Source organism: Tigriopus californicus, chromosome 1, assembly GCF_007210705.1.
Source record: "Tigriopus californicus strain San Diego chromosome 1, Tcal_SD_v2.1, whole genome shotgun sequence".
NCBI classification, from domain to species: Eukaryota; Metazoa; Arthropoda; class Copepoda; order Harpacticoida; family Harpacticidae; genus Tigriopus; species Tigriopus californicus.
Genome location: NC_081440.1, coordinates 9,993,772 through 10,018,566, shown reverse-complemented (window position 1 = coordinate 10,018,566; position 24,795 = coordinate 9,993,772). Strand labels below are relative to the sequence as shown.

Sequence of the window (24,795 nt, the reverse complement as noted above, 5' to 3'; positions counted from 1 at the left end):
GAGGTTGGGGAAGTTCAATGGCTTATACATTTTCCGTTATAATATTAGGGTACATTTGGTAGCGTCAAATATGTCCAGGGTAACGTCGTCCATGGTCATGCCTAACTTTTTTAAGTCCTGGAATTTGCGATGAAGCCATTGTTTTTTTTATCAATTGTCGGAAAAGTACGAGAGAGCTCTTGATCATTGAAAACTCAAACCTCGTCAAACAAAGGTTAGCAAAATTATTAATTTGATAAATTACGAAGTATTGTTTTACAATAAACATTTTTTCTCATCAGTCCCTGTTTATTAAGCAGCTTGGCTAGACGGGATAAAAAATTCTTCTCAGTTAGTTCCAACAATTAACCAATACTTTCCAATGCGACAATAAGGTCCATCCTTTAGAAACAATTAATTAATTGGCCATTAAGGAGAAAGTGCCCGTAAATGTTTGCTCTTGCAAGCCAATTATGACAAGGTAGGTTAGTTATTTCATTAGCTATGAATGACCGTCATTTATCCTTGGAGCTGTCAACGTTTGTGCCAACGTTTCATCTGCAAGAATGTTTTAGTCATAACTGCGATCAATAACCGGGTTCAATAAGGCCGGATGCAATTTAAGCAAAGTAATAGAGATCCCAGTACTTTGATGCCATGATGAATTGTTTGTATTTCGACTTTTATCTCAAAAGGGTCAAACGTAGACGCTCAGTCTTGGACTGTGTTCATGTGGACGACATGTGATTTCATCGAGACCCCCGAGAGACTGCAGAATGTAAAACTTTGGCATTGTTCCAACTAAACTAGCCATGTGAGCCATTACTTGAAACGGCACCGACCAGACTTTTGGAGGTCATATCTCGTGTGTTTGGTGCCTTTTATTTCAACTTACCGGAAAGGGATTGTTCATCATATGCTCTTGAAAAGAGACATGGGGCCCGGCTTGGGCATTGATGTCGGCGTAATCTTGGGCACTGGGGCGTTGAAGGGGCCCACTGTCTTTGTCTTGGTTCGACATTATGGATATTAGATGGTTGGCAATGAGATGATCTGCGACAAAATAACATTGATTGCAAATATGGACCAAATAATACGACTATTGCGTACGTTTGGTGGGTTTGGTTGCAAATAACTCTCAACTCTGCAAGAAACAAAAACACTCACACTAGATTCGAGAGTATCTAACGAGCTTTCAAATTTCAAACGCAAACACTAATACAATCGAACACATTAACCAATCATTAACGAAGCTTGTTTTTGAGACGCAGACATGGGCTGTAAGTCTAGAAACATTTGATTGGACTGGACATTTTCAAAAAGGACTCAACCATGAAATCGTCCTAGTATTAAAGTTCATATTTTTCTTAGCATTTTACTGAAAGCTTCGATTAAATAATCATGATTCATGGAAATCGAATTCATATGTGCACCTTCAACTTTCTTTTCTCGGCTATGCAAATAAAAATGTCACTTGTCACTCTTACACTAGGAAAACAGTCATGGGTTTTTACAAATCAAAGTGCTTTGAGACCGCACTGGAACATGAGCCTTCAAGTCAGTATGGGCTTGGGCTTTGTCCAGATTTCCCTTTCCCGTGAGCAACCCTGGTTTTGTTTGACATTGTGGTACTGTAGAGGTGACCCCGTTCTGGAAGAGCTCATGGGCCTATGCTTCGTAATAATAGTACTATAGTAGTATCATACGCCCGTAACTCCGATGGAACATCCGAGTGGATTAGGTTGACTCCAATTTTTGAATGGACCGAATGAAAATACTTGCCAAGTTAACACTGTCCCAGGACAGCCATGCACTTTTATCCTAGTCCAACATGGGTTACTACCCGGCCATTCTCATTTCAGGCTTATCTTTGAAGCTGAGCAAAATGTGCGAGGTCTCAACCAGTCTTGGTCAGACCAATGGTGGGTTGGCTCTTTGAGTTAATAGTGGGACCAAAAATAGAATTCTACTTCACGTGTTCGGCTATTCTTAGAAAGTCTCAGGATGTTCAAAGGCTGATCTGTCTCAGGACTGGTCTGACATTCCATCCATCCTTTAACGATGCCGGATTTCCCACTTACTGAGTGATTACGCTTATGATGGGACTGACGATGAATGTCTTTGTGATGAGAACAGAAGAGTTTCGAACTTGGGCACAAACCAAATGTTCACTATCTGACTGTCTGACTGACTGCAATACAAGTAGTAGGAAGGTCCACAGACTACGGAGCTGGATCGACGATTGAACAAGACAGAGAGAAAATGGAATGGATTCGCGGTACAATACACGGAGCTCTCGATTGTCTCGACTCACCCGGGTGTGTTGCTGGGTCAATATGAACCGCTCCACTCGAAGGCGCTCCTTCAAATGTGTTTTCTATAACCTTGGCCGATGTACATGTACTATGTTCAGGTCGGCCAAAATGACCCGAGCCAGCTATAAATTCCCCCGAAATTGACCTAGGCTAGCAATATTGGATCGGTCGGGATCGGAATGCATCACGAATGCATGTCAAACGATACCGAACGGGTTGGAAGTGTGGATTGGATCCTGTCATCTCTGACCCTTTTTTTCGATGTTATGGTTGGTGTCAATTGGGCTTAGCAACGCTGAGACCGAGGCAAAGCGTATGTTACAAGGGGAAAATTTGGGCCACAACTGGACGGTCTAACACAAAGTCAAGGCAAAATGATCCGACTCGCGGATAGCCCGTGAAGAATGAAGCGGGTTCGGCTATTCGACCTGGCCTGTCAGCTTTTGAAGGGATTCTCACTTTGGGGTTGATTTTCTCATGGCTACGAATAGGTTCGCTTGTCAGTCATTTTCGCGCCAGCCAGTTTAGCCTTCGAGGCCTGGAGCATAGCCGTCGACCGCCCCATTTTAAGCCTTAGGAAAAGACCAGATCGACCAGATGTCATAGTCGAGGGACGTATGAGACGTCAATAATGCCCTGAGAAATATGCCTGACATTGAAGAAGGCCTCCCGTCTGAATGTGGCAAGCTATTTGTATTCTGGTCAAAATCTTTGAACTGCATAATTTCACACTAAATCCATTTGCTTTCCCCCGGTTCAAGAGCTTCCTACCGATGAGCCGTATTTTTGCTTCATTTGGCTGACCTAATCTTCTCACCCTGGTGACAACAAAGCCCGGCTTGAGACTTTTACTTTTAATTTTGTGAACGTTATTTCGATCAAAAGCAAATACGTTGGTAGAGTGACTACCCTCATGTCAACATTCATCCCAGGGCCAAAGATGCATAATCAACAAATAAAAGTCATTACACAAGGGATTTTGAAACTCCAATTAAGGTGATTCTGTCACTGACTACCCAAAACTGCCCGTTTTAGATTCAATTTTTTTTACGACGAATTAAAGTCAATTTTCTTCATCTCGTCACGCTCTTTTTTTCTTTCAAGTGAGTTTAATGTTCGGCTAGCGATCAGGTTTCTGAGCGATCTTTTTTTAGTGTCGCCATATATGGTGCCTTTTAGTCAACTTTGCGCTTTTTACCCAATTCTTGAATCAAAATATGGAGCCTCACCCTTTTTGCTGGATATTCTCGGATTTTGAATCAAACCGCTGGAGCTATGCCATTTGTCGTATTACGCCATTGAGACGAATATGTGAAAACGTATTTTTTTTTGTATTTTTCGTCCCAAGGGTCCTTATGCAACAAGGGTACTTGTCCTCATTTCACAAAGCGCATCAAATATGCAGACGAAAGTCAAAATAGCGGTGTAGACTTGAACGAGGGATACGAGAGACGAGGAATTTGTGTCGGACAATAGTTCAACCTGGTCCGAAATCAAACTCAAAAATGAAAACTAGGCAGTTCCGCCCATTTGAATGTGCTGCACCGGCTGTATCTTAGATGCCATTGCCCTGGGCTCGGGTCAGGCGCGTTTTCTTTCTACCCACCATCTGGCAGCACTGAAAGCAGCCAGAGAGACGCCGAAAAGCGAGGGCGAGAGAAAGAAACAAGCAACCCCGAAAAGTGAAGTGCGGACCAACACCGACAGATCTGCTGGCACCGATTGCACCTGGCTGCTCGGGTTCGAAGGCGGCTTGGAATCCCATCACGGTTATACGAGCCTGAGTTGTAGGTAAGCCGCCCCCCGGATTCCGGATTGCCCGCTCTACTCTGCCCGATTGGCTCCTGGGCAAAATGGCCATGGAGCCCAAGAAGAACGGTGGGCCGGTCCAGAAATTCTGGGATGCGCCCGAAGTCATCAAGGCCTTGGAAAGCGTCAAATCCTGGTTGAGTCGCAATGCCAAGAAGGTAAGGACTCGATGGAGGGGATTGGGGGTGACCACGACGGCCGGCATGAACCAATTGTTTCCTTACAGCACGTAGCGAGTGACCCGCCCACCGCCAAATCCTTGTCGCAGCTCATCTCGCAGATGATTCAGTTCCAGGAGGATCATCTGGGTAAAGGCGCCAAAAGTCCGCCTTTTACACGATTGCCCGTAAGCCCTGAGCCTTGCTTGGGTTGAGTGTCGACGGATCATGAGATGTCGATCCGCGGACTCTTCCCTTCAAAGGCAAATTCACATTTATGGACATGATTTGGGATTTCAGATCCGATTATTCTTGAACTTTCTCCCGGATGGCCCGCTGTGCCACATTTTGGCGGCCATGTACAAGTTCAAGCACGAGCAAGCTTGGCGTCGATTCGATCTGAGTTCGCCGTCGCGGAAAGAGGCCAACCTCCAGATGTGCACCAAAGTCGAGGAGGCCCTGATCGAGCATGAGATGCACATGCTACCCAAGCTATTTTTGCGCAAGGAGCTGGACAAAGACGATAAGGACAAGGTCAAGGAAGTGGCTCAGAGGCGCGGTTTGACGCTCACCGAGGACGAAACTGAGGCCACTCACATCTTGTATCCGGCGGCCGAAGGCGACACCGAAATCTATTGCCGACCCGTCTTTAAGAAGGGCGACAAGTGCATGGTCCACTTTTACCGCATGCCGGTAAGTCATCTTTGTATACATGGGCTGGAATGGGCGTTAATTGTAGGGTACGGTCTCTAGGAATCGCGCGACAATTACGGAACGTGCTATCCACCCGAGGAGAAAGAGCCCATGGAATTTGGCGAAGAGCCCATTCGCGAAGAACAGTATCACGTCAGCCTCGAGTGGCTCATGGAAATGGAGGAGTACAACGAATTCATGACCGAGGAGGACTTTGAAGTCGATGAGACCGGTGAGCCTAAGTTGAACGAGTTGAACCTAGGTTATGAAGAGTTCTCCGCCTGCGAAGAGAAGCCCCTCAAGAAAAAGGGTTCTAGCAAGCGCACGCGTTCACCCTCGCCCTCGCCCACACCCAAATCATCGCGCAAGGGCAAAAACAACAGCGGGGGCGGTCGCTCAACTAGTAAGAAACCGCGAACGTTGGCCGATGATGACGACGATGACGACCTGACCCAGGACCTGGATGATCCCACCCCCGACCAAAGCATCACCGAGATCAAAATCACCTCGGGCAATGCGGGTAAGGCCGATATGCAAACCAGTCGAGGGGGCGGTAGCACCTATATGGACATGGATGAAAAATCCCAAGACTCGCAGCGGTCCATGGATCGTGAGGGTCGTCGGAACGAAGAAGACAAGGAGGAGAACGACGATAACGTCACCGAGCAGACCCATCACATCATCGTGCCCTCGTATAGCGCTTGGTTCGATTACAACGGCATCCACACGGTCGAGAAACGAGCGTTACCCGAATTCTTCAATGGGAAGAACAAAAGCAAAACGCCCGAAGTGTTCATCTCGTACCGGAACTTCATGATTGACACCTACCGCCTGAATCCCACCGAGTACCTGACCAGCACGGCCTGTCGTCGCAATTTAGCCGGCGATGTGTGCGCCATCATGCGCGTTCACGCTTTCCTCGAGCAATGGGGTCTGATCAACTACCAGGTGGATATTGATGCTAAACCCACTCTGATGGGCCCACCCCCGACGTCGCATTTCCACCTCTTGGCCGACACCCCGGCTGGTTTGCAGCCAGTGAATCCGCCTAAGACGGCCCAACCTTCAGCCGCTCGCACCATGATCGATTTAGATGGGAAACGCGTGGATCGCTCTTCTGGACAGGGCGATGAAAGCGATGACAAGAAGAAGCCATCGGACATCGCCATTGGCACCGAGTTCGGGCTCAAAACCGATCAGTATGACAAGAAGAATGCCGCGCTCAAACAGTCTACGGCTGCTGTGGCATCCAGAGATTGGACCGAGCAGGAGACGTTACTCTTGCTCGAGGCTTTAGAAATGTACAAAGACGATTGGAACAAGGTCTGTGAACATGTCGGTTCGCGCACCCAGGATGAGTGCATTCTCCACTTCCTGCGCTTACCCATCGAGGATCCCTACTTGGAAGATCCGGCCCACGGGGGTGGAGCTTTGGGTCCATTGGCATTCCAGCCCATTCCTTTTAGCCAAGCCGGCAATCCGATCATGTCCACGGTGGCCTTTTTGGCGAGTGTAGTGGATCCCCGAGTAGCTTCCTCCTCGGCCAAAGCCGCGATGGAGGAGTTTGCGCGGATCAAGGACGAAGTGCCCTCGGTCATCATGGACGCCCACATGAAGAACGTTAAAGAGGCCGTGGATGACGGCTCGGAGACGCCTGCCCAAACGGGATTAGAGAAATCGGGAATAGCTGGAACTGCCGCGGAGAAAGAGGACACGAAAGATGAAGAGGAGAAGAAAGAAGAGGAGAAAAAGGACGGTGAGAAATCGACCGCGGAAAAGAGTGACAAGAAAGAAGAGCCCATGGAAGTAGATCCGTCCGCCGCCCGTAAGAAGGATGAGTCCAAGGCTGATAGGGAGAACCAAGAGAAGACCGAGAACGAAAAAGCCAAGGGTAAAAAAGCAGAGGTCCCGCAAGATCGACTCATCAAAGACGGCCAACTTCAATCGGCCGCAGCCACAGCTTTGAGTGCAGCGGCAGTCAAAGCCAAACATTTGGCTGCCGTGGAAGAGCGCAAGATCAAATCGCTAGTGGCTCTTTTGGTGGAAACCCAGATGAAGAAACTCGAGATCAAACTACGGCATTTTGAGGAGTTGGAAACGATCATGGATCGAGAGAGGGAAGCGCTCGAGTACCAACGTCAGCAACTCATACAGGTAACATGTTTGTTATATCTCAACCATTGATAGGTCTCTCACACGTATTTTTCTCCTTTACGTCCCTGCAGGAACGTCAGCAATTCCACCTGGAGCAACTCCGAGCGGCAGAATTTCGGGCTCGCTCAGCCGCACAGCAAAAGCTCTCCCAAGAATCTGCCACGGCCGGAAGCTCAGCCGCCCCGTCTCCTTTGGCTGCCGGGGCAGTGCCATCTACTGCCGGCCCGCCGCTCGGTACTGCGCCGGCCGCTCCCATGGCCAGCATGGCCGCACCTCCTCCGGCGCCAGTCCCAACTGGGGTCAAATAAGCCAAAACGGGCAATCTTCTAGCATGTACATTCTAGCTTAGATCTATTTCTCCCCGATAATTTACTCTTCTGTCCCGGAAAATGTTACTGCTGGTTTTCTTGTAAGATTTTGAATACATTGACCCCAAATGACAGCGGTTTTTTTTTTGTATGATACGCATTTTTTGTCCTTGAATAAATGTTCCAAAATATCGATAATTAACAAGTAAGACGTTTTGTCAACAGTTCTCAAGGGGTACCGTTTGTGTGCGGTGCTTTTCTCCGAACCCAAAGCAGTCTGATGAGCCATAGATTTCTAGACACTGGATGTCGGACGACCGACCACTCGGTTGGCTAAACAGTACAATAAACCGGTTTGTAAACAATTCCCAGGAGACCATCCATTGTACTGTTTTACCAGCCGAGTGGCCGGTCGTCCGACATCCAGTGTCTAGAAATCCATGGGTGAGCCCGGCCGAACAAATCTCCGGCGTCATCTAATGATCCGGCTAAATGGTATGCAAGATGTGCATGCAGTTTGTATGAACTGGAATTTCGCCATCACCTGGAGACGAAATTCATCTTTCCAGGGAGCCTAGAAATTTGGGGTCATAAAATGCCATTGCCAGATTTTAATCCAACAATTACAACCTGATCTCCCTTTTCTGAATAAACTTATAGATGAATAACTGAAAAACGCATGCTGACAGAACTTGTGTACCGATTATTTTAGGTAAATCTGCAAACTACATCCACCTAGGCAAGCATGACAGAATGCGTGGAAGCAGAGGCTCTCGAGGGGTGCGAAAGTGCATTAATTCTGGGTCTAGACTGTTTTTGCTACGATGTACGAACCTTCGCCCCCTGACTCTCTTATCTTCCTTGCAAGCTTGCAAGCGTACTAAGCCATGGAGTACCCTGCTAGTCGAGGACTTTCATAAAAGCCCTGCTGATCATGCTGAAATTTGGTATGCGAGTTCCTGCAGCTCCTTTATCTTATGACGGAAAAATCAGTAGCTTCATTGCGACCCAATAATCGCCAAAGTAGATGTCTCCCCGTTTTTCGTGCTTATTGACTTGTGTAGGTTACCTCTCTGATCGAGTGTGAGCGGTCATGGAGCTTGTGATTGTGGCCAAGAAATAAAGCAAGGCCGATAATAAGTTTAAGACCTCAAGACATGAGCATGAAAACCTATGGAAGGTCTGAGTGAAAGAAGGTCCAAAAAGCGGCATAGTTTGTTAGTATGAGGCTTTTTTTTTTTAATGTTTTTATTAATGGGATACGGTAGCTCAAGCCTACATGAGTATGATGGTGAATTGTTATTCGGGCCAAAGAGTTGAAAAAAACATGGCTTGAAAGGTGCATAAATCAGCTTAAAAAGAAAGAGCTATCCACAGAGTTTGCATTACAAAAAAGATCTCGCTTTCGCCCATTCGGCGTGTTCTTTACGCTCATTCGGCAGTTTTCTTCTTGGTGCCCGACACAATGTCATCAATTCGGAGGAGCAAGATCGCCGTTTCAATGGCGGTCTTGTAGGTTTGAGACTTGACCAGGATGGGCTCACAAATCCCCGCGGACTTCATGTCCTCCACCTCGCCGGTGAGGCCATTGATGCCCCAAGACACGTTCTCGCCATTGGCGTGTTTGGCGCGCAAGGCCGTGAGCGTGCGAATGGCATTGGCGCCACAATTGGTGGCCAACGTCTTGGGGATGATTTCCATGGCGCTAGCGATGGCCTTATAGGGCCCTTGCTCCACGCCCTGGAGAGCCTTGGCCTTGGCCAAGAGTTGTTGGCCTACCGCCATCTCCACGGCTCCACCACCGTACACGATTTTGGGGTTCAAATACAGGTTGCGGGACACGTGGAGCGCGTCCTGAATGTTGCGCTCGACCTCGTTGAGGATGTCCTTGCTGGCGCCTCGGAGCAGGATGGTGCAGGCCTTGGGGTTCTGACACTGCTCAATGTACGTGAAGTACTCGTCGCCGTGCTTACGCACCTCGAAGAGCCCGGCGCCGGTGCCGATATCGGCAGCGCTGATTTCGTCGGTGCGGTTGACGATGGTGGCTCCGCAGGCGCGCGCCACGCGCAAGTTATCGGTCTTACGCAGTCGCCGGATGACGGTGACGCCCCCCTTCATGAGGAAGTGTTGGGCCAGGTCGGACACGCCCTTTTCCGTAATCACGAGAGTGGGCTGGTGCTCGAGAATGTCCTGACACACCTTCTTGATGTAGGCCTCCTCCATCTCGAGGATCTGCGTGAAATCAGCCTCGTTCATCATTTCAATGTTGGTTTGACTCTCGCCCTTCTTGTACTCGAGATTGCAATCCAACAACAGGATCCGGGGCTGCTCGATCCGGCGGGCCATCTTGGGGTGGGTCACGTCCTTGTTGAACATGACGCCCGAGATGACGCGCGAGTCCTCGATGGTGCCGCCGGGCATCTTCTCCACCTTGGCGTAGCGCTTGATGTCGATCTCGTGGGCCGTTTTGTTCTCCTTGTCTTCGGTCAAGACGGTGCGCACGGCGCTCAAGGCCATGCCGCAGATCAGGTCCGACCAGCGCGACACGAACTTGGTCCCGATACAGGACTGGATGACGCTCAGGACGGCGGCCGAGTCGTCCATATCCACGGGCACGGCCACGTGCTCGTCCACGATGACATTTAGGTGCTCCAAGGCCTGTCGGAAGGCCGTGATGATGAGGGTGGGGTGCATCTTGTCCGAGAGGAATTCCTGCGAGTGGGCCAGGATCTCGGCGGCCAGCACGATGACCGAGGTGGTGCCGTCGCCCACCTCCTCATCCTGGGTGCGGGCGATCTCGATCAAGGTCTTAGCCGCCGGGTGCTGGACCGTGATCTCACGCAAGATGGCGTTGCCGTCGTTGGTCATGACGATGCCGCCCATGGGATCCATGAGCATCTTGAGCATGGCCTTGGGACCCAGACAGGTGCGGACCACGTCGCCGATGGAGCGGGCCGCCCCAATGTTCTCGCGCTGGATCTTCTGTCCGGAATCTCGCTGCGTGTTGGAGCCCAACATCAGGATGGGTGCGGCTCCACCGCCTCGTCCGCCACCGGGAAACATGCTCAAGAGGCAAACGCGCGTACGGATTCGTCAGAACCTATTTGGACGGGCAGCGGGCAGCGGGCAGCGGGCAACGGGTAGCGAATGAGATGAGAATCGCCAATCCGGGGATGACTCGATGACTCACCCAGTCGTCTCGTGGTCCTTACAGGTCCAAGCTCTGTGTCCAAGAATGGAACGAAAGGAGAAGGAGTGTTCGCTTTCAGTCGTGAAAAATAACAGACCCACAGACAGCCAACCGGCCAGACAGAGGCTATGAACCCTGTGCGCTTCAGCGACACCTGGGGGTCCAGCCACACAACTGGCGTGACTGGCAGCCAGATTTATCCCAGGCTGGCCGAAGATAGAGGGAGAGTCACAGGTTCAGAGTCTAGACGGTCTAAACACACCGGCTGGAATTAAGATTTGGCCATGATATGGACAAAGTTTATAAGATTGGGGCATGGTATTGATAACACCTAAAACCATAGGCCGGGCTGGTCAGCATTTTCAGCATTTTCATTGTTAAGTGCCAATCAATGGAGGGCATGGGTTGGATCACTGAGTTGCCATGAGCCATAAAATCCGTTCTTTGCGGTCATGTCATATGGTAAAGACGGGTCCTCATGACTTACTCTGTCTAAAACAGAGTTTGGTCATTTTCTGGAGCTCATAAGTGACCAGTACTTCAACCAGGTAGAGGAATGAGTGACCGCTCCAGATGGGAAAAGCAAGTGCCAGTCATCACTTATCGGTCATCTCAGATACCCAAGTACTACTTGTTTACCAGCAGAGCTGGGCCAAGTTTTAGAAATTGGGTCAGCTTAACCCAAGCAGAGATCCGCTACTAATCTAGGGGGCCCAGATGGTTTGCTCAGGAACACCGCAAAATAGGGATCATTTTTATACAGGCGTCCAACTAATGTTGCGGATTGCACTACATACATGATTTTGAATCTGGGCTTTCTGCCAGAGCAATTCAAAAGAATTTGTTCAGTTACAAGTTTATGGGTCTAAATGGCTTAGCCTTTTAAATAAAAGTTCACCCGCTAGAGGTCACTCTATGATGACAGCCTATGTTTTCCCTTCGGTTTAAGGCTCACGGCCCTTAAAAGTGACCAAACTCCGACATGCTTTGTTGTTCCATCAGCTTATTTTTTTAAATTAAACCAAACTGAATACTGCCCCCAAATGCCAACCATGGCCCAATGGGCCATCCATGATTTTTTTCAGCTTAGCATGAGGGTAAAGAAAGCTGAGTCAAAGTGCCGGTCTAAAAGATCTTTATGAACTTGAAAGCCACGTGAATCGTCCCATCAGTCACACTACCGGTAGAAGGATCCAGAATAATAAAAGCACATGGCCTCTAAAACGTACAATTTAAGACTAAAATGAGCCCCAAAAATCATGACTACCTAGTGAGAATATGCGAAGCCTTCAATGTCACTGAACAATGGCCGGAGGATGCTTCAATCTCGCGGCCGTCAGGCCAATCATAAGAAGAATAACGGAGCCGAGGAAATCCACGATTTACCATCACATAACCTCCCTTCCTTTGACTGGCTAGCCGTATCATTCATCCTAGTTAGTCACCTATTTCTCATTCAGATGCTTTTTGACCAACAGACGAACCGTTGTGGTCGGAGGGTCCATCGGATTCAAATTTACCGCCTTTTTTATGGCTTACCCAATTGTTCTCGTTCCATGGCCGAAATAGCCGGAGGCCAGGGGGGATCCGGCCGGCCGAGTTCAAGTCCCAGCCACTCAACACGCTCAAGCCAGCAGGCCTAAACAGTACCCAAGGGCAGCAGCCTGAAGCATTTCAGCATTTCAGGGTGACTCATTCTCGTTCACAACCTAAATATGGGCTGGACCATTAGCCCGGGGGGGAAGCTTAGTCAGGACTTGTCTACCAAGATGGGACTGAAAGTCCCATTCATAGGTATTTTGATGATCATGGCGTGAGGTGTTGGCTTTAAAGTCTCCCTTTAATGAAGCTCAAGCCATTAAGCCGAGTCCTTATTAGACTAAAGCGTTCAGTCGCCCTGCCACCCGTGTGGCTATTTATTTAGAACGATGAGAAACTCGAGGAGGGAGGCTCTGCTGGCCCTTCTGCTGAGCACTGACTGAACTGCGTTGCTCAGAATTCAGACTACTTCAGCCTAGCCCCAGTCCCAGATCATCAACCGGGAGAAATAAGGCTGTTCAGCCGCGTGGCACGCCCGGATCACCCGTGACATGACCCGGAATCGAACCCCCAGGCGCCGCTAGCCCGACTGGATCCACCCCCCCCACCCTCATGGCGCCCCATATGGGTCTACTCGACCTTTTGGCCACCGTGGCCAGTCAAACGCTCGAGAGCGATCGAAGTCTGCGTCCGGATATCCCGACCCCGCCCAGCCACCCGGACCCACTTGATCCGCCCCGCCCCCTCCATGTCAATGCTGGCCGTTTATCCGATGTGGACTTCTTTGATATCCCGGCCTTAGAAAAACTGAGCGCCGCGTCCCTTTTAAAGCTCTTTAGCCACGTTTTTGACCCTGCTGAGCCCGACTTCGCCGATCAAAGTGCGGATTAATTTGCGGAAGACAATGCGGGCCAGAAACCGCCGGAGTTCCGCTTTTGCTGCGCCTTTGACCCGATTGCCTGCGGCTTTGAGACCGTCAGTCCCGGCCAGCCCACACCGGCCAAAAACCGCATGAAGGCCCATTTACAAACTCACGTGCAGGCCTTGGCCCAGCGGGCCGCCCTAGGCACCACTGTGCGCATCGAATCCACGTTTGCCCGTCAACGTCGGTGGGCGGCCGAGACCCGCCTCCGGAACTTGGATCCCCCGGCGCCCACCTGCCTGTCACCCGATAGACAGCCAGAGTTCGGTGACCGACCCACGGGCCTGCGGAGCTTGATCTTGGATCATCCGTATTCCTACCTAACCGACCGATTATTCCAAGTCAAGCGGGAGATTGAGGCCGAACGCTATAATCGACCCATCGTCCATCGCCAGCTTGGTTCGAATGACAGGGGGCTGAATGCCGACCCGTCCATGGAAGTGGATGTGGCCTCGGTCATGGCGCCCATTGATCATCGACCCCTGAATGAGCCCGATCCAATGCGCTGGCCGACCACCGATTGTCGAGGTTTCGTACTCCCCGACGTGGGTTGGGATGTCCAAGGCCAGGGATTTGAAGCTGGCGGCCCTTTACCTTTAGTGGGGCGATGCGAGGAACATCCCGAAGTTTCGCTCGCCAACCCGACCGAATTGCCGGTCTGGACACCCGCCTCAGCATTACTATCTGAGCCTCTACCGATGAGTCAGACGGGTTCGACCGGTGAACGTCTCGATGAAGACGTTGAGAAGCAGCTCGCCTTTAAAGCCATTGAACACCTGCAGAGTTTAGGTAGCGCTCAGACCGAATATTGGTGCACGATATGCGTGCCCCATCGACGGTATACTTCTTATTCCACCGTTTTGGGTCATTTCCGTAGTCACTCGGGCTTTCGCCCTTTCGAATGTCCCGTTTGCCACGATTTCTTCACCCGGCAGCATAGCTTGAACTATCACATGCTCATCCACAACAACGAGACTCGATTCACATGCGACGATTGCGGCAAAAAGTTCCGCCATCCCAGTCATTTCAAGGTGCACAAGCGGAAACACACCGGCGAATCCCCTTACCATTGCGTCAGTTGCCAATCCCGGTTCAAGACACGGAACACTTACAAAAGACATCTCAAGCTCACGCACCATCTGATCCTAACCAAAACGGGCATTCAACCGATCATTTCCAAAGACCCACGACATGAGCAGAAAGTTCCCGAGCAGCCGCCACAATCCTGTTCGCTCGTATCCATGGATTTCATTCATGACCACGATTCACTTCACGGCAACGACGAGGAAGTCGCCGAACTGAGTCGAGAGTTGGAGAAGCAGGATGAGATCCTCAACCAGAAGCGTATCGTCCAAATCGGATCAGCTTCCAGTGACGAGGGATCGTATTATCCCTCGACTGAGAGCGAATTCAGCAGCCCGGATCAAGACCTCGTTGTGAATGCTGCCGACAGCCTCCTAAATGCAAAAGAAGACTTCATGGGTTTGCCGCAATTCGACTCGTCTCCGCCTCCGGGTCTGGCGGCATTGGCCGTCAAATTCGCGCCCAATGATTCTCGTCAGCCAATTGTCCCTTCGTCCCCGCTGCAAAGTCACGGGAAGTCACCTAATCTTTTGGAATCGGATCGTCACCGAAGTGCTTTCAATCGGTTTCAGGACGAAAAGAAGTTCAAAATTCATGATGAAGAGGACGACGACAATGCGGTGATTCGACGGCCCGTAGTGTTGATCAACCCCCGGTCCTCTACATTGAAACCACTCGCCAAGGCCATTTTAGCCAACATCAACGGGCAACAAGTGTACCTCATTCCTCAAGAAACCAAGAATCCATCAGTGCCACAACAACCAATAACAGTAGCATCCTCGTTGTCTTCTTCTTCTTCTTCTTCTTCGTCCATGGTGGGAACGAGTAAACTCGAGCAATGTCTGCGATATGGCTCGGCCGCTATTCAGCAAACCTCGTCCAAGCAGCTCATCGGGAGCTCTTACACTATGATTCCGCCCCGAATTTCTTCGGACGGAGGCGCGTCGAGAGCTCGAAGCGGTAATCGAAGAATCGTTAGCCACGTCAAGCTGGTCCAACCATCCGAATCATCTGGTGCAAACGCAAACCTCGTCATTGGAAAAGGCGGGCCCATCGTAGTCACCAACATATCAAACCCGACCCAAGTTCAAGGATAGTAAGGGCAGGGATATTTCAAGATAAAACTAAATTGATATTTTATGTTCAATGTGACTATCCACAATCTATGCCAGAAAGGAAATTCCTAATCAAAAATTCTGAAAAAGTGGGAGATGTTAGGTCCTTGGGAGATTGTTTTCGAGTTCCCAGCCCAAAAACTGATCCTCTATATATCATATTTTTATGAACAATTGCGAACGTATCAATACTAGAAAATATACTGGGCATTCAAAATTATTTTGAGTTTGCGCCTACGATTTTTTTACAAGGTAAATAACTTTTCTTACCACGTTAAAAGAGAAATCGTTCATGACGTGGACGTCAGAATGAACTTGCTTTGCTTTAGCTTATCTGAGTTTGGGGCAGATTTTTCAAACATGATTTTTAAGACATTTGACTTATCTTTAACGAAGTCTCATATTGTTCGTTTTTTGTTTGACCCACTCATACCCCAGATTTGATAATGAAGAGAGTGTGTAATCGTTAAATCATTTGTCATGGTTTAGTCTGTTTTGGTACATACCTTAGAAGCATATTTGTTAGTCTTTGGTGACAGGTCTGAACATTATGAGGGTTAGGATGGGTTCAGAAACTGATACGGAGAAAAAAGGGCGAACTTAGAATTGCAAGGGTTGGGGAAAAAGCGAAAAAAAAGAAAAGCAACGGCAAATATTGTACGGATGTACGTAGTAAAAGTGATGCTTGGGGTAACAAAATGAGCCAATCATCCTTTATTGCAGGTATTTCAAAAGAAGGTTATATAATACTAAAGCGTGGCTGTGCTTCCCCGTTAGTGTAAACCGCCTGATAAGCCTGACGTTGGTTATAAGCCCTCCTAGCGATGACTATTTGATACCGAAAGCCTGATTTAAGGGTTGGTTGGAGTGGAGAGCTTTTATCAGGCTGGTGTTGCAATTATAAATAAAGCACTCATGAACTCAACTCGTAAGGCTGAAATTACATAATGCTCTCACAGATTTGCAATATTTCACTTAAAACTAGCCCTGAAATTGTTCACAAGTTTCGTGACACAATTTAATCGCCCCATTTTCTGCACTCCCTTCTCCAGGATCTTCCTGGGCCAAATTACTCTCTATTCATGCTATTCGTTGGAACGTCCGGGAAATAAATTATGTTCAAACACAAACGAATCGTCCTCGACTAGTCCAACAATCTAGCGAGGCTTCAAAGTTGAATAAAGTGGGGATCCAGGATCCTCAACAACCACCATACAACAACTATTTGTCCTTATTTTCGTTGAATCTGCCTCTACCGAACTACAACTCTAACAAGGAACGAGCTTTTTCCATCAAACAACCAAATGAAACAGTAATACTCAAGACTTTTTTGAAACAGATTTATTTTTTCCCGATGTGAAATTGTGGAAATAAGGAAATTTAGCGTCTGCTAGCGTAATGCAATTCAAAATCAACGACGACTCCGCCCCATAATCCGCGATATCAACGTCGTCAGTTACCTCTACGAATAATCGAATAATACACGAATGTGGTTGGTCTTAACGACCGGGGTAGTTACGATAATCGTGATACTCAATGAAGAGGAAGAATGCTTGGTAACACTCACGCACTATCTTGATCGTCGATTGTTGGCATAACAGGGTCCGCAAATCTGAAAGCAAAGAGGCAACATCATGAGCAATTGGTGGATAGTTGTTCCATGTCCTTTTGAACTCGAATGCAATAGAAATAAAAACTGAATCCGTGATTGAATTGAATTCAATACAATATGCAATAAATACATTGTGAAAGATGGGGAATATAGAAATTCAGGAGAAGAACGCGCCTCCTTATTCCACACCATGAGCTCAGTGTTCCTTGGTGCATGATCTAATGAGGATGGTGGTGGATCTAATGTTGATTCGGACCTCAAGTGCCTTGCCCAACTGCTGTACTTACGCGAGAGAGAAGAAGTAATACATACTACACGTGCTAAGCACAACTATCACCATTGGCTTCATTAAGGCCACGGGCATTCAAGAACACGAACCCAAGCGTGTGTGAACGACTGAAAGGGGGAGGGTGGAGGCCCTTTGGAAAGCGAAATTGCAAGAACTCTTCAACATCAGACAACATTCAAAACTCACTTCGATCGAGAATGGTGTAGGGGGAGGTGTCACTCCCAGATTTGAGCACGAAAACAACTGATCGGTTACTGCAATCACCATGTTTGGTCTTAGTCAAATCTTCAGAGGATTGACTCTTTATTGTCTCATAGCCAGTGCTCAAGCTGATCATCATATGATCCTCAATCACACATGTGTGGGTGAGCAATTAGATCTCTTGGCAGAAACTAGTGAGCGGCAATTCAACAAGGTATTCCAAACGCCCATTTTGAGGGATGCATGGATTGACAACACGCCTGCCTATCACGAGGTTCAAATCCAAACTCTTTGGGCCATGAACAATCTTCAAAAAATGAGTGTGGAGCTCTACCGAGATACTCTTCAGGTGGACCAGAACAATGACGTGTTTGCTAGAACCGGAATGGTTCATTTGAATAACGCCATTCTCTACGATCGATTTGATGAGAATCTTACGGCGATGATCACTATGGAGAATGATGAAGAGTACCTAACTGTAGAGACAGATAATTCTCGAACCACTTGCACACTCAGATTGTCTGCTTACAACGTTCACGGGTCGGTAATGCGCTCAGCACCGTTCGCCAAATTTCGTTTCAGTCCAGACGGACAACAGATCATGTACATGGCCGAGGCTATGAGACCCTCATTACTTCAATACCTTTATCTGGGCGACTTCTGGGCCTACCCGAGGGTAACACGTCCAACGATTATTTTGTACGAAATTGACAACCTCAGATTCAAAACACTTGCCAATTTCCCCGTCCATTTGACACCCGGCGATGTTCATTGGCATCCAATAGATACCAATAAGCTTGTGGGTGTGGTTTGGGAGAATCAGCCTTTTCCAAGAATGTATCCACTGAGCTCTAATGTTCCAAGTCGCCTTTTCCTGTACGACTTGGCACTTGACACTTTCGCATTCATCACTTCCGATGACCTCCACGTTGACACTCCTCGATTTTCTCCAGACGGAACCAAACTGGTATACTTGGAAAACTCCCTTTTTAGCAGCACAGTCCCAAGGTTGGATCCCGGCCCTTACATGTCTGCATCCCGAGTAGTAATGATGTTGTGGTCTTCTGTCGAGTCGTTGGCTGGCCGGCAATCCAACGACCTTGCACCAGACGCAATGAGCATTGTTCTCGTCGATAATCCGCAAAACGGTTCTCCCTTGCCCGAAATCTTGCCGGATGGAACCACATTCTATGGGATATACCCTTATAGAGACCCGACATATGGAGCGCCTAGCCGGATTTTCTCAAGCGATGGATCTCTTATTTATATGACTGTTTATCAGTTGGACGCGACTCATGTCATCGTGGTAGATGTGAATACCCAGCAAATCACCATCCATCCAGAAAAATCACAAGTAATGTTGGACATTTTCGATGACGTAATGCTCGTCCGTGGGGAGGATATTAGTCAAAGGCCTACATTGCGAGTTGGAAGATTCCATGACGACTATTGGACCACCGTGTCAACGCAATCTCCACCAACGACAGAACGCACCACAACAACCACTACAACTACAACCACTACGCCAACTACTACCACCGCGGCTCCAGAGACCACCACGACTCCGTTAGATCCCTGCGAGCATCTTCTTCAAGAATATGAGGGTTTGAACACAAACTTCACTGTGATTGACGCATCTGACCTCACGACAACGACCGAAACAGCATCGTCCACTACTCCCACTCCAATTGAGACCACTACCGCCATGTCCACTACGCCCAATCCACAAGCTATTCCCTTGCGACTGGCTCGAGTACACTTCGAAGATCTTTCTCCCTCGAGCAACTTGGCGTACAAAGTTGAATCTATGACCTACGACGAGCCCGATTATCAAGCTCGTCAACGATGGATTCCCCGGGGCGAGAAGGACATGAGCTTCTTCAACGCCCACTACACTGCCCCTACTAATGGCAACAACTTTCCACTTTTGGTTTTTATTCATGGAGGCCCACACAACATTTGGACTAGGGCATACTCGCCGACTTACGAGTTTGCTCTTAGCCTGGGAATGGCTGTTTTGGTTGTCAATTACCGTGGATCTTTGGGAATGGGCGATGAAACATTATCTGCCATTATGGGAAACATTGGAGATGTAAGTACGCAAGTCTAAGACTTTTTCACACGATTTTCACATTTCATATGACTTTATTTAAGATGGGGGTCGAGGACGTTCATCAAGCAGTTGAAGATGCCCTGCAATCGCGACCAGAACTCAACGGTAAAGTCGCGCTTTGCGGCCATTCATACGGAAGCTTTATCTCCGCTCATCTGGCCGCCAAGTACCCGCACCGATACAACGTGGTAGTGGCCAAAAGTCCACTATTCGATCTCTCTGAGCTAAGGAATGCGCCCAGATACGTTAAAGAACTCTTGGGACTGAATGCCACTATGCCCATTGTGTTGGACAAAGACATGATTGCCACAGCATTCGCCAGGTAACATATTTCAAATTATCATACTTCTAATTGGGAAGTAGACATTGTAGCACGACCCATTTTCATTAGGTCTCCAATCAACTACATCGAAGATATCGAGGCCAAAACACTAATCTTCGCAGGTGAACTAGATCGTGAAACCCTTCCCGAGAGTCAGGCGATTCCGTTTCAAAAGGCACTCCTCGAGCGAAATGTGACCACACAGCTCTATATTTACCCAAATGAAGGGCATGCAATCAAAAGTCTCAAAGCTACCCACCATATGCTCACCAAGTTCATTTTATGGGTTCACGAGCATTGGGGCACATACCATCCGGAGTGTCATTACGAGGCTCCAACCACAACTTCCAGGCCTGATCCAACTTCTACAGCGGACAATACGATTCCAGGAACAACCACTGAAGATAATCCCGCACAGAGTAATGCCATCAATTATTCCCTTAGCTCATTCGTACTGTTGGCAATGAATGTTTTCACTCTAGGGCTTTGGTTCCAATATAAGTACCTATGAGCTTGAGCACTTACTGCTACTCCTACCCAACCACCCAACATAGTCCAAACCTTTCCCTATTCCACTGTACATTCATACTCGCACTAATCATCAAGGTCACCTCATCCCTTTCGCACATGTTGCTGTTCTTCCACTACCACAACAACTTACCCTTGATGTCCTGGAGATTCGTCCCTGAAGCGATCGCTTGACTTGGATCGTTTCGCACGTTCCTGCGATTCACTTCGCTTTGATCGAGATCTTTGTCTGTAAAAAAATACCCAATACTTTGAATTTTTGATTCATAACTTGTAGATGATAGAAATATTTCCGTTTGTGATAATTACAAACAAATCAAATCATTGACAGGTTGATAAATGGAAAATACCGACACCCTATAATTTGAACTGTTTCTGGAAGAATAAATGTGCTTTAAAACTACGATATCTAATATCGAAGAATGACCTACGAGTTTCTGAAAACGTGCAGCAAGTATACTTGAATGCAAAAAGCACGTTTTAGAATATTTCTCGGGAATCGGTTAGGACAACTCGAGTTAAAATCAGCGTAGATTGTACGGTAAGGAAGCATTTCTATGACAAAAAGTGAGTCGTCACTCAAGTAACAATTCGCACTTCTTAAAATTAAGAATTACTTTGTATCAGATTCTCTGTTTATGGCTTGAAAAATTTCATTTAATTTGTCTCTTTTTGCTTTTAATGAGATTTCCATTTACACTCGAAATGAACTTACTTTCGATCTCTAGATCGGGATCGACGTCTCCTGTCTTTGGACCTAGACCTGTGACGGCGACGACGATGCCGATCTCGGGATCGAGATCGACTACGGGACCGACGACGACGGTTGCGATCACGAGACCGACTTCGGTCTCGTGATCGGCTTCGTCGGCGGTCTCGATTGCGATCTCGATCCCCCCTGGGTCGATCGCGATCTCTTTCGCGTTCCATGTGGAACCGTTCTTTTTCACGATAAGCATCAGTCAAACCGCCTCGACCAACTCGAAAGTGATTTTCCGTGACCGCATCGCCCCCAAGGGCGGCATCATGAAGCCTGGCTTCTCGACGTTTCGCTTTTCGATCCTCGAAGTTGTCCAACAGTCCGGCCAGCTTCTCTCGGATCTTGATGAACCCCAAGTGCAATTTGCCCCCAAAGTGATCGGCTAATCGTCGATCATTGTCGTGAATGCCAAGGTATGCCGAGCACACTTCGCACACGCGAAGCTTCTGCTGCTGATAGGAACTGGCAGGCATAGAGTTTCGATACTCTTGTTCAGCCAAAGCCTTCTTCTTCCGGATCTCTTCAATCTCTTCCATGAGTTTCATGCTCTCTTCGACTTTACCCTCAGCTCCAGCTTGCTCGGCTTCGGCCAACTTCTTCCCAATATCTTCAGCCAGTTGATGGACTTTTTCTGCTTTACTGGTCACTTCAGCGGACAATTCTTCTTGGGTTTCGGCTAAACGCTTCTTGGCCAATTCAGTTCTTCGATCACAATCGTCGATGAAACTTTTCAAATGCTCACAGGCCTACGAAAAAAAAATAATAGTTGCAAAAACCTGGGCCAAGTTTGGTCAATACATTTGTCAGCAACTTACATCTACATCGTAGAAATAGTCCTTGTTCTTGGCCGCCCGCTCATAATCAGCTCGAAGCGCAAACTCGTGAATCTTGGAACAATCTCCCAAATCCATTCTCTACAGGGATGAAAATAGATCAGACGGATGGTCCAACGTCGCGCCTTTTGGCTATTTAAGGTTCCTTACCGTTGATGCGAGAATTTCGTGTGGACAACACGAATAAAGGAACGATTTGCAGACTTGAGCGTCGGTGAACTTGATGCCATTGATTCCACCACCATTGGGATCTGAAATCGAAATCTAAGAATTTATACCCGATCGCTTGGTGCAGCATCATGTCAATCCAAACTTCTTGGCTATGAGTGTTTGATTTTCGATGAATGTCATCAGCTATGAAGGAAGGCAATAGAGTTTTCTTTATTAGATTTAAAGTTACAGTGGTCAAAGCTATGCAAGAACTGAGAGGCCAAAGGCCAAAATGAAAGCAATCATGATTGGCGCTTCGGGGTCAGTGCTAACTGATCGTGGCCATACATGGTAATAGGACCGGCTGACCTAGTTGAGGAGATTGTCATGGACTGGACTTTGGATTTTGACTCACCACACATCATGTGTACACACTTGAGATTCTTTTTCTGGGCCCCCATCCCGGTGATTGGAGCACCGGGGGAAGGGGCTGTTCTTGGGTATGGTTCCCCCGTATGACTGGGCGGTTGACACAATGGTCTTGCACCGTAATCCTTCACTTACCCAAAGGATCAGGCGAATCGGAAGAGAGATATCAACATCAAGGCGATATGCAATACGTACCCCCACCGCTCGATCAGAGAGGATTTATCATGCATACGTACCCCGGCGATTTACGGGCTGAATGAACTGACCTGCGTTTGATTTTTTGTCTAAACTTCAAAAAGCCTCTCAAACGGGCCCGGGATTGAGGACCCCGTAGCAAGTGACGGGTGCGAGGTTTACAGGGCCGATGAAAGACAGCTCAAGAAATTGAGGCACAAGAAAGCATTTTGAGTACGTACGTGTTTAAGGCCGGATGAAGACGGGCTAGAAAACGATTCAAGTGCCAGGTTGAGCGGCCATGGCAAAGGGGCCCATATCGTTATCAGTCAGTGACTGAAGTCGAGGAATCATCAATAAAAAGTCTAATACCGTTGGGTCTCATTTTGACGCCACCATTTCCCGGAAAAGTCTACCTAGATGATCAGAGAGGCCGTGTGGATAGACAAAAAATAACAAACAGTTCAGCTCGGTTGAGGCGTCTCCAGCGACACTTGACCGACCATGAGACTTGAGGACCAAAGACTAGACGGACCAGACTTGGCAGACACACGGCGTCCCAATCGATCGAGTAGGCCTGCTCATCCTCACATGGGAGAAGAGAAGAGTGCCCTCCACCCCTTTCCCCATTACATAATCACGTCCTACGCCCTTCACGCATCCCCCCTCGACTACCACTCTCGACCCAACGGAGGGTGGGGCAAACCCGCCCGTTCTATCCGGCTCAGCCCATTCTTTCAGCTCCAAGTGTCCCTAATCTTATGGGCTGGCCTAATTTCGACGCTCCGCCTTGTGCCTGACTTTGGGCTGGGGTCCTGAAGGGCGGCCAGAGGGTGTAGGCCAGAGGGCCCTCAGGTTGAGTCGGGTGGACGCAACCCAGGAACCCTGAGATGAGCGGGCTAAGGAGGGCTAACGGTCTACTTACCATCGCGCGTGGTGCCCATCAATTGGTCCAGCATGGCTCGCATTTGCTCTGATGCCGACATAATGGTCAGCGATCCCGGTTAGCCCGCCGAAGGCACAGGCGGGCCAATGGATGGATGGATGGCGATCTACACTCAACGCAACGCCCACAACCGCCTAGGGAGGATCTGGTTAGCCTTCGAGATGTAGTCTCTTCTTGGCCTTTCGGATGGTGAGGATCTGGAGGTGGTAAGGTCAGCGAATTGCGAAGTCTGCCACTCGGCCGGCCTTCCTCTGACTGCCTCGGCCTATCTAAATCGGCAGTCAAAACCAAAGAAAGGCTTATCGGCAGTGTTGCCAGAATATTTTCTTGATATGACCCAAGAAACAGGCTGAGTTAGCACCGTTCTTAGCACCCTGCATTAGAAAGAGTATGGATAAGAAGCGCCATTTACCTCGTTTATGGTGAAAAGTAGTGAAAAGACTTGTTATGAAAGTAACCAAACTTTGACAAAAAAGGGCTGTAGAGAGTAAAGAGAGACTTTGTCGATAACTTTGGCGCTCTTTTGAATGAATGAACAGTTTTATTGACATCGTGTACGATTTGGAACCAAGAGAACCTGGCCAGATTAGACAAGTGGTGAGGAAAGCTTTTTAAGACCTTGCTACCTAACAATTGAATGCTGGTTATGGCGTCTACATGAGAAACATTCTGTCACAAAGTTTGCCTACCAATTTCGGAAATGTTTGGTATTTGACAAACAGTTCATCTCTGAGCCGTCTACACTTGAAACTTCCTGATCAAAATGGTTTGACAAATATTTTGATGTAGATTTCTAATCAGATGAACTTGCAAGTGATCGAATCATTTCCCAATGGGTCTTTCATTCAATATTTATGTTATGCACGTTAAACAAGATGATTAGTATAATGAACATAGGGAAACTAAGGAAATTAAATTTGAAAAAAACACACCGATGAGCACTATCATGATGAGATTGTTTCGCTTTCCAAAAAGGTCCTTTATTTTGCCAATTTCAATCTGTGCGGTCATATGTTGGCTGAAACCGATTACTACTTGAAGGCATGTTTTGCCCCGTTCTATGAACTATACCATAAGCCACCTGATGATGCACTTTTAACAACATTTTTGCTTTTCGAAAGGTTTTCGAAATTCATTTTGACTATAAACCATAACCCAATTGTTTGGAAACAA

The 24,795-nt window shown here is 48.0% G+C and overlaps 6 protein-coding genes across 10 annotated transcripts in view; 3 read left to right on the top strand and 3 right to left on the bottom strand.

Moving 5' to 3' along the window:
• The window catches only part of LOC131890019 (uncharacterized), a 4,461-nt gene extending 2,012 nt beyond the window's left edge, over positions 1–2,449 (bottom strand). Inside the window, exons 1-3 of one of the 4 annotated variants that reach the window (XM_059239294.1) lie at positions 2,294–2,309; positions 2,061–2,209; positions 875–1,032 (exon numbers count right to left, since the gene is read on the bottom strand). In XM_059239294.1, coding sequence (XP_059095277.1) covers positions 875–1,000 — 126 coding nt within the window. In that variant the 5' untranslated portion in view covers positions 1,001–1,032; positions 2,061–2,209; positions 2,294–2,309. The other 3 variants (XM_059239302.1, XM_059239308.1, XM_059239285.1) reach the window with 3 other exon arrangements.
• A 1,654-nt stretch (positions 2,450–4,103) lies between these two features.
• Positions 4,104–7,614, top strand: LOC131890002 (SWI/SNF complex subunit SMARCC2-like; the record flags this gene model as incomplete). Its single annotated transcript, XM_059239251.1, is given in 5 exon segments — positions 4,104–4,261; positions 4,330–4,449; positions 4,562–4,954; positions 5,015–7,108; positions 7,180–7,614. Coding segments are annotated over 5 exon segments (2,958 nt in total). The 3' UTR covers positions 7,417–7,614.
• Positions 7,615–8,695: 1,081 nt separating this feature from the next.
• LOC131880913 (T-complex protein 1 subunit gamma-like) lies at positions 8,696–10,709 on the bottom strand. The gene has a single exon (XM_059227648.1). The coding sequence runs from the start codon at positions 10,477–10,479 to the stop codon at positions 8,848–8,850; it is 1,632 nt and encodes a 543-aa protein (XP_059083631.1). The 5' UTR covers positions 10,480–10,709; the 3' UTR covers positions 8,696–8,847.
• A 1,819-nt stretch (positions 10,710–12,528) lies between these two features.
• LOC131880193 (uncharacterized) lies at positions 12,529–15,485 on the top strand. Its single transcript, XM_059226745.1, has one exon. The coding sequence runs from the start codon at positions 13,157–13,159 to the stop codon at positions 15,245–15,247; it is 2,091 nt and encodes a 696-aa protein (XP_059082728.1). The 5' UTR covers positions 12,529–13,156; the 3' UTR covers positions 15,248–15,485.
• A 1,106-nt stretch (positions 15,486–16,591) lies between these two features.
• On the bottom strand, positions 16,592–23,868 carry LOC131878583 (putative RNA-binding protein Luc7-like 1). The gene is made up of 6 exons (XM_059224612.1): positions 23,602–23,868; positions 22,074–22,174; positions 21,906–22,004; positions 21,046–21,836; positions 20,464–20,559; positions 16,592–16,877 (listed from the first exon to the last, which is right to left on the bottom strand). The coding sequence occupies exons 1-6, from the start codon at positions 23,660–23,662 to the stop codon at positions 16,829–16,831; spliced, it is 1,197 nt and encodes a 398-aa protein (XP_059080595.1). The 5' UTR covers positions 23,663–23,868; the 3' UTR covers positions 16,592–16,828.
• LOC131878570 (acylamino-acid-releasing enzyme-like) lies at positions 17,040–20,733 on the top strand. 2 transcript variants are annotated; one of them, XM_059224601.1, is made up of 4 exons: positions 17,040–19,459; positions 19,522–19,802; positions 19,872–20,221; positions 20,285–20,733. In XM_059224601.1, exons 1-4 carry the CDS (start codon positions 17,432–17,434, stop codon positions 20,311–20,313), a joined length of 2,688 nt encoding a protein of 895 aa, XP_059080584.1. In that variant the 5' UTR covers positions 17,040–17,431; the 3' UTR covers positions 20,314–20,733. The 2 variants fall into 2 exon arrangements, with proteins under 2 accessions (XP_059080584.1, XP_059080574.1); XM_059224591.1 differs by having other exon boundaries at positions 19,872–20,733.
• Positions 23,869–24,795: the final 927 nt, after the last annotated feature.

Bases quoted from the DNA above. Each gene is read 5' to 3' on its own strand.
- LOC131880913 (XM_059227648.1), bottom strand. From the start codon at position 10,479: ATGTTTCCCGGTGGCGGACGAGGCGGTGGAGCCGCACCCATCCTGATG.
- LOC131880193 (XM_059226745.1), top strand. From the start codon at position 13,157: ATGAAGGCCCATTTACAAACTCACGTGCAGGCCTTGGCCCAGCGGGCC.
- LOC131878570 (XM_059224591.1), top strand. From the start codon at position 17,432: ATGTTTGGTCTTAGTCAAATCTTCAGAGGATTGACTCTTTATTGTCTC. The intron at 19,460-19,521 runs GTAAGTACGCAA...ACTTTATTTAAG, and splicing joins TTATGGGAAACATTGGAGAT to ATGGGGGTCGAGGACGTTCA. The intron at 19,803-19,871 runs GTAACATATTTC...CATTTTCATTAG, and splicing joins ATTGCCACAGCATTCGCCAG to GTCTCCAATCAACTACATCG.
- LOC131878583 (XM_059224612.1), bottom strand. From the start codon at position 23,662: ATGTCGGCATCAGAGCAAATGCGAGCCATGCTGGACCAATTGATGGGC. The intron at 22,005-22,073 runs GTAAGGAACCTT...TCATCCCTGTAG, and splicing joins ACGAAATTCTCGCATCAACG to AGAATGGATTTGGGAGATTG. The intron at 21,837-21,905 runs GTAAGTTGCTGA...TTTTTTTCGTAG, and splicing joins ACTATTTCTACGATGTAGAT to GCCTGTGAGCATTTGAAAAG.